Source organism: Maylandia zebra, linkage group LG15 (genome assembly GCF_041146795.1).
Source record: "Maylandia zebra isolate NMK-2024a linkage group LG15, Mzebra_GT3a, whole genome shotgun sequence".
NCBI classification, from domain to species: Eukaryota; Metazoa; Chordata; class Actinopteri; order Cichliformes; family Cichlidae; genus Maylandia; species Maylandia zebra.
In genome coordinates this window covers 6,658,030-6,672,186 of record NC_135181.1, presented here as the reverse complement: position 1 = coordinate 6,672,186, position 14,157 = coordinate 6,658,030, and the positions used below count along the sequence as shown (strand labels likewise).

General features: G+C 38.7%; 1 protein-coding gene across 1 annotated transcript; it reads left to right on the top strand.

Moving 5' to 3' along the window:
• Positions 1-10,903: 10,903 nt before the first annotated feature.
• Positions 10,904-11,964, top strand: LOC101483430 (monocyte chemotactic protein 1B). The gene is made up of 3 exons (XM_004542025.4): positions 10,904-11,048; positions 11,440-11,551; positions 11,669-11,964. The coding sequence occupies exons 1-3, from the start codon at positions 10,976-10,978 to the stop codon at positions 11,778-11,780; spliced, it is 297 nt and encodes a 98-aa protein (XP_004542082.1). The 5' UTR covers positions 10,904-10,975; the 3' UTR covers positions 11,781-11,964.
• The last annotated feature ends 2,193 nt before the right edge of the window (positions 11,965-14,157 follow it).

Genomic DNA, 14,157 nt, shown 5'->3' with positions numbered 1-14,157 from the left:
TTTAGAGAGAAGAAGCGTTCTCCTGCTAACTCTTCCAAATAAGTCCTACTTATTTGGTGTGTTTCTAATTGTACTGTCATGAACTTTAACAGGTAACATGCTAACCGAGGCCTGTAGAGTCTGGGAAGAAGCTCTTGGTTTTTTTTGCAGTTTCTTTGAGTCTTGCACAATCAGTCTTGGGGTGAAATGGGTGGGGCATCCACTCCTAGGACTATTAGCATCTGTCTTGAATATTCTCGACTTGTAAATAATCTTCCTCACTGTTGAATGACAGGTTTGAAATTCTTTGGAAATGGCCTTATAACCCTTCCTAGATTGATGAACACTTGCTCTTGTAAGATCATTGCTGATGTCTATCCTCCTTGGCATTGACTTAACACACGCCTGAATGCTTCAGTTCATCAAACTGTCAAAACTTCTACTTTAATCGACGTGCTCACACTTGCTGATGATGCATTTTTATCATTTTCTAAAGGATAAAATAAAATAAAAAATAAAAATAATAAAAATAATAAAATAAAAAGCATTAATAGGGTCAGTATTTGTTGAATAAATAATATGGCCTGATAAGTATAACCTTTAAGAGGGTTTGCTTTCTTTTTCACATACGTTTTTCCAGAAACTTGAAAGGCTGATCTATGAAATGCATTCAAGGAATTCTATGAATGTACAAAAAGCATGTTTTTTAAGCCCCCAGCCAATAAAAAATAGGGTGGAAGAAACTGTACAGTATGGAAACTGTCTTTCTTTTCTCCAGGGGCTTGTTCTTATCTCAGATTCAGTTCAGGGAGGTTTTCCCTTCTGTGTAACACCAAACACATGCTTAACTGGTGATAATGTCTTCTCTGACTAAATTCTTAAAAAGATTTTGTGCGGCACATGAGGGCACATTTCCAGATTGCTTTGCAAGTGTATCTGACGTGGACCACAGCGTGAGACGAGCTCCAAGTGACAGGAAACCAAGCATGGGACCACAGACATTACTCTATTATCTAGAGACTTCTATGTGTATGTATGTATGTATGCGGTTTATGTTTGACAGGAAGCCAAAACATTCCTCTGTATTATGACTTAAATTTCTCCTAAAAGATACCACACACACACACATGCACACGTGCGCACACACGCACGCACATATACATATACCACATAAAGTGAAGATGCAGCTCTCTTTTCTCGCACACAGGAAGTTCTGTTTTTGTCCCCCATTTCCTGTCTGTTGCACCTTGACCTCCATCACTCTCTCCCTTTCTTTCTCATGCGCTCACACACACACACACACACGTGGATCCTTCACCGTAATATGTTTTCATATTAACATTATGTGTGTAGGTTAGTCTTGTAAGCGTTAACGTTTTACATTTTATCACCTTTAAGAACCCAGAGGGATGTTTCATGTTTAATAATGCAAATCAAACTGCATATGCTCTTTTTAGTGAATATTTTTAGTGTGTGAGAAGCACCCCTAGATCATGAAAAACACATAACATATGACAGGCAAAAATTTGTGATCAGAAACATAAATAACTCTGTGTAGCCTATTTCAAGTCCACTATTTTTCTCTTTCCTGCAAATTGTGGACTTCTACGACTGGCTGATGGATGTGAACCAGAAATAGACATAAACAGGCAGGAAGAAGGAATCCAGTATTCCAAGAATGGCAAAAACATGCTGAAATGTGTTTGTCTCTGTTTTTGGTTCATTGTTTGTCTTTTTAGCAGGAAAGAACAGCGTATTCTGAGCTGATTCCCCTTGTTCTACTAAACATGGCGCATCTGTCAGCGGTGATGTATGAACATGCACCTGTGTTTGAGTACAGTGGATGCGCGTGATTGATGCCCATGTTTATCTGGTGGAGAAGTACGCATGAGGAAGCCGTACATCAGGATTCATTTCATCCACTCGAGCAAACCGGAAGAGCGTTGGGTGGGGGTGATGCTCTTTATCTCATATGTCACAGAGGATGGTGAGTGAGAATTGCAGCCTTAATGTGATCTCTACTAACCAACATCTAATGGTCTTTAAAAGAATTTGACTCATGAATACAAGAATAAAAAGTTTTAACTTAACTTTAAACGTTAAACTTTAAAAGTTAAAGTTAAGTTAAATACTGAGGACTAAATGCATCATGTACAGTATGCACATACAGTCTGAATACAACCAAAGTATATCAAATAAATATAAAGATGATACAATATTAAATAATGCAAAAGGATAACATAACATAACATAAAGACTACACCAGGTGCCACTCCTGTCAGCTAAGAACAGGAAACTGAGGCTACACAGGGACAACATAAGTCAGGAAAATATACACTGCTGTCTATCAATGGTTCAGGCCATTGGTAGCGCTGTAATGGTTTTATGTAATGATATTTTCATGGCTCAATTTGGGCCTAACTGTGCGGCAGAGTACCTGTCTTCTGATGGCTGCTTCCAGCATCACATCATCTCAAGCTGGTTTCTTGAACATGACACCTTTGGGATGAGGTGGAACGGGAGATTTACATCATGGATGTGCAGCAAATCTGCAGCAACTGTGTGATGCTATCATGTCAGTATGTGAATAATTAAGACAGCTCTGAATGCAAAAGGAGGTCCAAACCAGTGCTGGTAAGGTGTACCTAATAAAATGGCCTGTGTTCTCCATGTTCATCTCTGAATGATCTCATTTTAAAACGCTACCTACGACTCTTGAGGTCAGAGGCCAAGTGCTCCTCGTTTCTGAAGGTTTGCATATCCTCTCACTCCTGATCTGAGCTGGCCTGGAAACAGGCATGTCCTGCCTGTATGACACATACTCATGGTAGCTGCTTCTTTTCATCTGCCAAGCATGAGATTCACCATGAGGACGCAACTTGTGGAAAGTTCACACTGCTATATCACACTGCTATATTCATCATCTCTTTGACCAGCCAATAGGAGTCACTATAGTGCTGTGACAGGGACATGATGTGTCACTGTTTCCACTGGCAAACAATGCTAATTTACAAACTGAAGTGTCTCAGGAAGCGTCGGTGCTGCTCAACAATGAGTCTGAGACTCTGTTGGAGGGAAGCACTCTCTAACACATCGGTCATTGTTTCCCATATGGTCAGATGGAGGCCTTGGAAGAGACCAAAACAGAAATCTTTCATCACCTTTCCCTGTAAGTGAACCAAACCAACAAATCACCCTTAGGGTTCAGTGCTTCGGGTTTTTCCTTCAATTCTTTGATAGGTCACCTTTCTATAAAAAGGACCGCACCAGGGATCTCCCACTGTATCTCTCCAACCCTTTTTAGTTGGCACATCCACTTGTGAGTCATGCAGTGTGAGTGTGGCAGAGGGTGTAGCAGTCACCGGGTCGGCCGAGTGGTGACACCCGGCTGCTAATTGCGTTCGGTGTCCATGGACACAAAGTGTGAGAAGCAAAGGACGACAGCAAAACAGAACACAGCCGTTCAACTTCGTTTTTGTTATTGCTGAGAGTATTTTATTTAAATTCATTTAATTAATACAGGAAATCTTGTCTTTAAGCCGTGTGTCTGTCAGGTAGTGAATTTAAAGTAGTGATCACAGAGTCAGACATATGTACTGCCTGCATTCAGTGCCTATCTCTAACATAAAGATAAGGATGCACCAAAGTCTCTGAATGGCTTTAAGCGAAGTATCAAAAATACAGACAATGCTCAACACTTTAAATGATTTGATGTCATGTTTGTCCGTCACATGACAGTTGGTGTGTGAGTGTTAGGCCATGTCCACATTTTCGTTTGAAAACGCATCTTTTTCTCTCCGTTTTGGCCTTCTGTCCACACTGAGACGGCGTTTTCGGTCAAGTAAAACGCAGCGTTTTGAAAACGCTCTCCAAAGCGGATACATTTGAAACCGTGGTTTTCGCGTCGCAGTGTGGACAGCGAACCCAGAGCCTTTTCGAAAACGATGACACATTTTAGTCATGTGATACAGTCAATTGACCAATTAAACTAAGATAGTGGTGGGCATCACACAGCAGTTGTTTTGTTTGCTCTCAATTCTGACAGCCCTATTAAAGATTAATATCAGTCTGTACATGCTCCCGATAGCTTTTCTTCAAATTCTTTAATTCTCACTCGCTTTTGCAACTTTGTACTTTTGTGTTACTCGCAGCAACAACTCCACCTCATTATTAGTCCATTTAAAAAACTCAGTGCTTTTCCTCGACATTTTGCCACAACGTTTTAAAGAGAAAGTAAACAAACGACAGACAGAAATGAGGCAGGTCAAATCGTCTTGCGTTTCACGCATGCGCAGTACTGGGACGTAAGCGATTTCAGCCGTTTCAATGTGGACGTACAACCCTGTGAAAACGACTGAAAACACTAGTGTGGACACGGAGCGTTTTCAGACGAAAACGCCGTTTTCAAATTTATCCGGGGTAGTGTGGACGCAGCCTCAGTGTTATATGCATGCATGTATGCATATATGACTCTATGTGTGTGAGTATGTGTAGAGTATAATCCCAAATCCTGGTGACCATTCCTTGAACTCCCCCCTGGCTTAAAACTGAAGCCAAGGACGGGGTGGACATCCTGTGAAAACAACCACACGCATGCCTTTTTTTCCCAAAAAATCTCTTCACGAACAAGTCTGACCTTTGACCTCAGAATCCTTTGGCCCTTGTGTTCCGGTGGACAAACAGCGGGGCTCCTCTGGTCTGTATGTTGAAGTGTCCTTGGGCACAGGTATCAGTTAGTTATCAGTTTCACATTCTTTTAACTTTCCCAGGATTTCCAGCCCCAAACAATTCCCTTCCAGGAGGTTTCTCTGTGAGAATCTTAGATAGAAATGGCAAGGTGCGACTAGAGTCTTCTTGATCTGACGCGAAGCAGGACAAACCATTTTTAGCTTTGACATTAATAATCATAATGCCTCTGGCGTCCAAATACGAGCTAAATATGATGGCAAGTATGTAATAAATTCATTGATGTGGCTAAATCTGTCTCTCTGTATGGAGATCTTGTTTCAGATGCGTGTCCACCCAAACTGTCTGTGGAAACAAAGGTTTGGTCAGAGTTACATAAGAGATGTCAGAATGAGGAATCCTCTGATATGATATCAGGGAACGTTATGTTTTTCAGAGACAGCAGGCACCAGACTGACTCAACTGCTGACAGCAGGTCTTATTTATTCAGGCGTGGACCGCAGCTAAACATCAGTATTGCAGTCACTTCTCACGTTCAGACAAGATTTAATGCATTGTGCCACAGTAATGTTTCAGTATTCCCACAAACTCAAACACATCATCTAAAGGCAGATATACACAGCTCCCTACAGATGTTTCTGATTCAGCTACTTTTACAGGCAGTTATTCTAATCATAACTTACTGTGTGAGAAGTCGCATTGGCCGACTGTTTTTACATGTTAAGTAATGCGATAAAAATAAAATTCTTGCCATCTTTAGACCCACGGAGGTGTCTCCTGGCACTGCTTAGGCCTAAATTTACCTCAGAGTCACTTCCCACCAGTCGTCCCCGCCGCTCCACTGTAGTTCTGATTTATCCTTTAATTGTCTCATGGTGGGTTTGATGTCGGAGTGTAAAGCAGAGTGGGATTTCTTTTTCTTCCTGTGGGCAGACTCATTGTCGTGGAGCACCACTACGCTGAGGGAACGCCGTATCCTTTGATGAATGAGCATCCGTTATCTGAAGCGGTCAAAGATCACCGTGACGAGAGGAGAGGATGTGCAGAGAGGAGAGGGTGTATGCTGATTCTTAAATGTTTTCTTCCTTAACAGAGAGACAGGATGTGCACTGGGCAATCATACAGTAATTTGTAATAAAATTACAGCATGGTGGTGGTCAGGGCCCGGTGGCGCCGGTGTCCGGCAGCCTCGCCTCTGTCGGTGCGCCCCAGGGTGGCTGTGGCTACAATGTAGCTTGCCATCACCAGTGTATGAATGTGTGTGTGAATGGGTGGATGACTGGATGTGTAAAGCGCTTTGGACTAGTAAAGCTATACAAATACAGGCCATTTACCATTTATTTTGAATGACTGAACTTTTAGTAGACCAGTCACATTAAGTACTGACAGAAGCTCCATCGTACCTGTTAGATCTGCTTCTTCCAATTACAATAAAAATACAAATGTAGAAACAAAAATGTACAGTACTGTGCACACGTCTTGAGCCAGCCCTCATTAGATCCATGTAAGATTTTCTCTTCTTGACTGGGCTCATGTGTGTCATTCTTTCTATTTGTAAACACAATAGCTCACAAAAAATCTTGAGTTAATTCTTATAAAACTTTTGCAGAGGTGTAGAATGAGGTCATGTTAACAATCCATTAAATTTGGATTACATCCATTGAGGTCATTAAAACCAGCTTAATGACTTATTGGTTGTCATTGCTTATAACTTACATCGAAAGTACGGCGTAAAGATTTAAAATATCTAGATATATTACTTTGCACCTCTGACCTCTTCTTCAGGGTCAAATAAGTTCTCATTTTCATTAAATTTTCATTATTTTATTTTTCAAACTTTTATTTGTATTATATTATTGTATTGCATTACAGTAACAGGTTATAACTGTTTATAGACATAACAATTTGAATAAATGTACAACTTTTCTGAATACATTTATTTTCTGTTTAAAAAAACACTATTTTTTAAATTGTCATTGTTTGTTTTACTAAACAACTAAATGAATTCTACAAATATACTAGATCCACATAGAAAAAAATATATTGTACTAAAAATAATAACACTACGTCAAATTATGACAAGTATATTAAAATGAGTTTCAATAATGTAAATAACAGAACTTTTTTTTTTACTGCACTAAACATTTCTTAAAGTACCTTTTAAAATAGAAAAAAAATGAAATTATACAAAATACCCTTAAAAGTAAATACGGTCTTGTATTTATTTTTAAGATAAATACCATTGTTAGTCAGTAGTGCTAGTTTCAGTCATTGTGCCTTTTATAAGGTTGGGGAAACGTGGAGTCAGCTAACAGTGAAGAAGTCGGGTTAGTGCCAAAATGTTTCTCCCACTTAAAACACGACATCCAGATGAACATAATCAAATTTCAGGGATTTCCTTACCTGAGTGATAATTATTTATCAAGACTTGTTTCTTTATATTTTGCTACTACTAACAAATACAATGTAAAATTGGTTCTTTGATAAGTTATCTGTTATGTGCAGACACAACATCGGTTGATCCCTTCAGTTTGTTGCCGTTTTGACGTTTGAATGATTTACAGGTCAGTCTTTAGTTGGAGGGACTGGACTGGAAATGAGTGAAAAATTAGCCAATGTCCAAAGACAAACTTTGAAAGGCCTTCAGAAAACCTGAAGAACTGTTGCCCAAGAGCACTTGAGCAATAGAAAGTTTGGCTTCTTGGAAGAAAAGTATAAAGAAATGAGGGGTGGGTCCGGACTTTTGGACAGCACTGTGAGCTGCGTAAAAATGTAAAAGAGCAAAGAAAAAACACCTCTCTACATATCCCCACTGCCACCTAATGGTCAGCAACACATCTTATTTTTAAGATAGGCGTTTATATATTTAATTCAATCCAGTTTTATTTATATAACGTCAAATCACAACAGCAGTTGCCTGAAGCCAAGTTGTAATGTGAGGTAAAAACCCCAACAATGAAACTACACATTCATCTGTTTTTTTTTTGTTGTTGTTGTTTTAATTACATTTTTTAATACAGATAATTTTTTTTAATCAATCGCTTTCGTTTGGATAAAAAAATAAATTCATGTTCCAGTTTGGAACAAAATTAATTCATGTTCCAGGAAGCCAAAGGAGTCCTGGATTGTTTTTAAGTCCTGGTGTGTCGCTGGTGTTTGACTGTGTCGGTGTATAATACAGCAATGTAGTGGTAAAAACTGAATTTGGTGTGTGTCGTTTGGTGGTTTGCTTCTCTGAAAATAATTTGTATCTCAGGCCAACTGAGAACCCACAGATAATTCAGAGCAGGATGTTTGACATCGGTGTCAAAATGTTGAAATATGGCGACTCAGCACCTTACTCATGTTGTGATTTCCTGCATCTGTCCCTGTGTTTGTCATTTACTATATTCTTCTTTCTCAGCAGAAAACCACTGGCTTTGCTTCACTCTGCTTTTACCCATTTAGCATCTTTTTTCATGTCTGGGTTGTAATCAGTCATTCCTCTTCTTTTCCTATAAGTATCCATGCATTATTCTTTGCGACGCTTCCATTAAACCTCTTCTTTTCTTTGTTTATCCCCTAGAGAGTGGATTCATCTTGCAAGACTGACACCTTTTTTCAGTTTTAAAATAAAAGCAATCTAGCACTCTATCAAAATTCATAAAATCTATTTGTTTATAGTACCATCATGTTCATGAAATATGGTAGTTTTTAGGTAATCTAGCTGAAATTTCAATGCTAGATACAGAAAAAAGGTGACTTTTGCAAACATCAGAATAAGACACAACCTGAGTTTGCTTTAAATTTATCATACAGAACTTAAAAGATGCCTAACGAGGTAATACGTTAATGGCGTTACGTTACATCATGTCACACACTTTAACTTTGAATCGGCTAAATCACTTAAATCTGTTCTCAGGTGAACTTTGAACATGGGGACTTTTCCTGTCACCAAATCATAGGGGAAAACTCCGAGGTTAAGATAGCACAACCTGTGGTGTTCATTACCTGTGGTGCTGGCAAGTCCCGCCTCTTCAATCCAATCTGCAAGCGGGCTTTCCGCTTCAGACTTTCCGTTAAAACCTCGCTGGTCTCGAATATCATGTCATGTCATGTCTTGTGCAGGTTTTCAGTTCTTTCCTGAGGAACAAAACCTTTCTGCACCGTCACCAAAAAAATAGAAACTAGACTTTGAACCGTTCCTGAGTCATCAAAGACTGAAATGAAAAGTCTGAAATGTTTATGACTGTATTTCGTCTACAACAACAGGACATCATCTAAAGCCATTTTATATTTATGTCTTATGTTTTTACTGGTCACAAGCTTTATATGTACATCTACAACAAACCCTCTTGAGGCCTTCTAACTTTGATCCAGTGACTAGATACATGACAGTAAAATTTCCCCCATGGTGGTTACAAATAAGTGAAATTCTATTGTCGAAGCAGATGTGTTACTCTACTGGGTTTCACACATGCACATGTATGCATTTATATTAAAATGCACTCCTGCCTGTTTCAAACCACAGGTTTCAGTTCGAGCTAGTGTAGGGTGCAGTTCTGCTGAAGTCAGCCTCATGGGGGGTTTTCTTTTTTCTTTTTTTAAAATTTGTTTCCATCCCCAACTCATTAAAATTATAATAAATATATTCAGATTTTCCCTCTCGATATTTTATCTTTATCTATACATACTGAAAGAAACAAAGTATCTAAACATATTGTACAAATACAAACCCCAAACCACATTTTTATTGTGCAAACAGCTCAGACACACCGATAACATCAGCATGTGATCACCAAATATTGAGATAAAAATCAAACAATTAGTAATATGACTTGGCAGAGATGTGATTTGCTGATGCTGGCCTGATATTAAAATTTCCTTCACACATTAAAACCACCTCCATTATGATCTTGTCTCGTGTGTCATAGCAGCTGTTTGATATTGACCTACTTTGGAGTTTCGGTGGCTATTTATTGCCTAAACTGTGCTGCTATCTCAGTAGAGAGCAGTGGACTTCCTGTGGTTTAAAGGTTAGTAAAGTGGGGACCAGGAACTACAACATATGTATCCCATCGTTTCCTGTTATCTCTGAAAAACCTTTAAAACACATTAACAACTTCTAAGAACAGGATACGAGTACAAAATCCGGAACATTTTAGAATCACAAACCCATTCTTGTGCATACCTTTCAATCCCACAGCACTCATCTCCACCCTAACAGTGTTTATATCCGATGCTGCTTTATAATAATGTCACACTATTAAGTATTAGTAAGATATTAGTAAGGTGTTAGTAAGTGCTTAATTACTTCTCCTTAGTGTGCCAGTTATGAATACAGATATGTTTATCCATTTGTAAGGGTTACACCATGTACAGCTATCACTATTACTACATCACTGCTAGTAATAATCACAATCTTAGTCATAATCATAGTCATAATAATATATCTATATTTATAAATCGCATGAGAAAGTGGAGTAATGCTTTATAAATGATGAATTAACCACTTACTAATACTGTAGTAATGCTCAATAGTGTGGCATTATTATAAAGTGCTGCCGGTGTTTGGATTTCAAAGCAAGAGTTTGCATTAGCATCAGTTTAGTCATAAATGCTGTGAATAAGCCAGAAAAAGGCTTTCTAATAGATGTAACTACGGTCAGAAAATCTACAAAGCCGCTGGCAGACAGGTTGTGGTTGCAAAACCTGATTTTTTTTTTTTCGTTTGAAAGAGAGCCACTCTTAAAAAATACACTATAAATTTGATCAGGCCGGGAAACAACTTATTTAAGACATTTTTCCTGACACATTTATACCCAAATATGTGTAATTTTATCTTATTTTATTTTAACTCATCTTATCTTATCTTGTAACAATGAGACAAGCTTAAAACCGCAATGCATCTGCAGAATGCACAATTATGCATATGCTCAAGTACAGATACGCTCACACATACAGCAACATTAGGTGACTCAGGTGGAGAAGTTGTGTTTTCAATTTCAGAGAAACAGGTTTCAACCACAGCATCATTTGCCCTCCTCCCCCGATTCTTCTTTCCCCTGCTGACCACATAACCGCACTTTGTTTGCATGTTGCATGAGTTGCAACTCATATATTTTTGTAATGGAACTTGTTCTGCTACCTTGTACATGTTCTGCACAGAGACGCATGCACGTATGTGCACACGCGTACACATGCATATGATATCAGCTTAATAAAAGGGAGAGGGGCTGTGTGAAAGAAGACAGACACCGAGCTGTGCAGGTGAGCAAGCAGACTGAAGAGAAAAACAGAGACAAGCAGGACAACAACACCAAAGAAGAAGATGATGATGATGAAGAACCCCGTCATTCTGATGGCCTGCATCGTTCTTTTGTCGTCTCTCGTTACGTCTGACAGTAAGATGACTGCATGCTCCTTATTTTTCTCGTAAAGGGCAAATTGCTCCTCCTTTTCTGTCTTTCAAAAGTCAAAATTTGGTCATTTGAACTTTTTTTTAATTAAGCGTGATCGTGTTTGCTGAAAGGCCAAAAAAGGAACCGATTTAAAAAAGAAGTCTTAGATGAACAAAAGCTAAAATGAAAGACATTGTTATTCTTAAAAATACAGACAAACTGAACTGAGGCCTCTTAACACAACATTACTGCAACAATCATAGTCCTGTGATTTTGAAAAGTTCACAGACACACAAAACAGCCAACTGTAAAAACAATTTTACGGTGATATAGTGACATAATTTTCCACTTGGATTTCTTTTAATAGTTCTTTATATCTCTATAATGTTTTCAGGCACATTCGGTCCGGAAAAATGCTGTTTTCAGTTCCTCCACAAACGTTTTCCAGCCAACAGAGTGACGAGCTTCGAATACACAGACAAACGGTGTGCAATGGAAGGCGTGCTGTAAGTGACTCCAGAGTTCAAAATAAGCAGACTAGTACATATCTAGTATGCTTACAGATATATTTAAAAAAATATATACAAGTTGTCAGTATCATTAATTTTTTGTCTCTGTTTTAGCTTAAAGACGGTGGGTGATAAACAACTCTGTGCTGATCCAACCATGCAGTGGGTAAAGAAAATCATTGAATCCATCCAGTCGAAGAATGCCACCACCCCAAGATCAGCATAACCGAGTGTGAAATGAACATTTTAATAACAGTATAACCAAGCAGATCTCTTGGTGTATGAATCTATTTTCAAACCATCAAATCTTCAGATTGATTTTCTTTTATTTGTCTGTGTATAAGCTATTGTACAGCAAAACATATACTGAAAATGCAAAATAAAAAAATAAAAAAATAAAATGAAATTTATTCTACAGCTTGTTTTTGTTTGCTTCTATTGTGAAATCCGAACTTTAATCTAAAAGAATGAAATCCTGCATTCGCTGGGTTAATACACACTGCATTGCCTCCAGTAAAAGTGAAGCATCAAAGTGTGATGTGGTTTCTGGTTGATGAAGCCACAGGAAATTTTAAAAAGGAAAAGAAAAGAAAAAAGAACCACAAAGAATAAAACTAAATGCACACAGTAAAAAAAGTCAATTACATTACTTCGGAATTATTATTGTCATTGCTATTTTTACAAACTTTCTTTTAACCCTTTCTTTTAATCTTGTAATAAGATATTATTTCTGGCTGTGATGTATCTCTGTGGCCAGCAGATGTCGCTCTATTCTCTATTTTATTTCTTTGGCAAGGCTAAAAACCTTTCATAACCGCTGCTGAATTTCTCCTTCTCTAAATGAACTGTGGCAAACAACGAATTGTTTAATCTCATCTGGGTTATGAGGATTGCATCAGCTACAAGCTTCTGCAGAGGTTTCTATCGTTAAATAACACTGAAATGAAAGACGATTCAATAAGAAGACATTTAAAAAAAACAATAACAACAACAACACTGGGCAGCTACAAACTAAAGCAAAACGGTCTTACTTTTCTGTCAAATCTCTGTAATTTTTCAAAACAAGATGACCTGAAATTCTCCCTTTGCCCCAGAATGACGCCTCAGATGACATCAGCGCAGTGACATCACCGGCCAGATTTTCCTTAAATAGTTTCAGACCCAGATTTTTATTTCCATGCCCTAATGTTTCTTCACGAGTGCGCGCAGCCTTCTGAGCGTACGATCTGATTGCTCCATAAAAGCTCACAACGCGTGCCTTATTGACGCCACAGGTGACCCGTCAGGAGAGATGGCGTGATTAGATTTTGAAGGACCTTGCTGAATAATTTTACATATTAATAAGGGAAAAACAGAAGGGACGCGGGCCAGCTCGAGTGCTCCTTCTTTGCAATTGCGATGATGGTTTTCAAAACACCAAACTAATGAATCGGCAGCACAAGAGCTCAGCGTATTAGGGGATAAATGGCTGAACAGCTTTGTTAATCAGTGCTATATTTAAACCACGCCTCACATGGCTTTTGTCATGGTAATAAAATCCTCATTCAAGGGGCCAAGGAGGGAGTTATGGAGATGCCCTGTCAAATTTGCATGAAGCAGGTCTGTCAGCTTGACCTACCTGTAGAAAGTAGGGCAAGAAGTAGACAGCCTCAAGTTCTGCAATCACCAGTGGTGAATTTTACACAAGTGAAATTAGAGTTAAAGTACCAGACATCAGGAAAATGCAAAGTTACAGCACAGAAAAATGGCTGATATTTATCAGCATGGCGCACTTTAATTATTTACCTGCTCGCTATCCCAAACTGCAAATCTATAACCTCCAATTGCAGAAAACCTCGGAGGCTCTCTAAAGTTTTAATGAAAACCCTGAAAAGGATAAGCGGCAGAGAATGAATGAATGAATGAATGAATGAATGAATGAATGAATGAATGAATGGATGGATAATAATTATAATCATATTGTTATAAACTGAGAAAGTGGTTTATTTTGTACCTTGATGGCAACAACACATGTCAAAAAGTTGGGCCTGGGTCATGTCTGTGCAGCATCCCCTTATTTCCACAACAACCTGTAACATCAGTGAACTGATGCTGTGGTCTGGGGAAGGCCTCAGAGGGGACTGGCAGGTGGATCCCCACGTACTAATGAGAAGGAAATGCATTAAAAGGAGGAGGTGTGCCTGGGACACGCAAATGAGAACAATGGGTTGTAGTGCAGGAAGCATATATAGACAGAGAACTGGAAGAAGAGTGTATGAGGTGTGGTCTCGCTCCTGAAATTTAGATAAATAACCTCCACTTGTGGATGGCACAGTGAACTGTGTTCACAGACAGAGAGCCCATGCACTGATTTCCATGACAGAATCATGTCTAGTTTCAAGTTCCTAAGTAAAACACATGTTCGTTTTGTAAATTATGGCTCCATGTAGTTTTAAATAAACCATGAATCAAGAAGGGTATGTTTTACTGCAGGTCCACCTGATTTTTATATGCAATCTGTGGGGTTTTTTGAATGAAATGTTGTTTGAGGTAAAATGTCACTCACTATTTTGTCTCCAAGACTTCATCAGAATGTTTCCCGGCCTTCTGTGCACAAAATAGTG

Bases quoted from the DNA above. Each gene is read 5' to 3' on its own strand.
- LOC101483430 (XM_004542025.4), top strand. From the start codon at position 10,976: ATGATGATGATGAAGAACCCCGTCATTCTGATGGCCTGCATCGTTCTT. The intron at 11,049-11,439 runs GTAAGATGACTG...TAATGTTTTCAG, and splicing joins GTCTCTCGTTACGTCTGACA to GCACATTCGGTCCGGAAAAA. The intron at 11,552-11,668 runs GTAAGTGACTCC...TCTCTGTTTTAG, and splicing joins TGTGCAATGGAAGGCGTGCT to CTTAAAGACGGTGGGTGATA.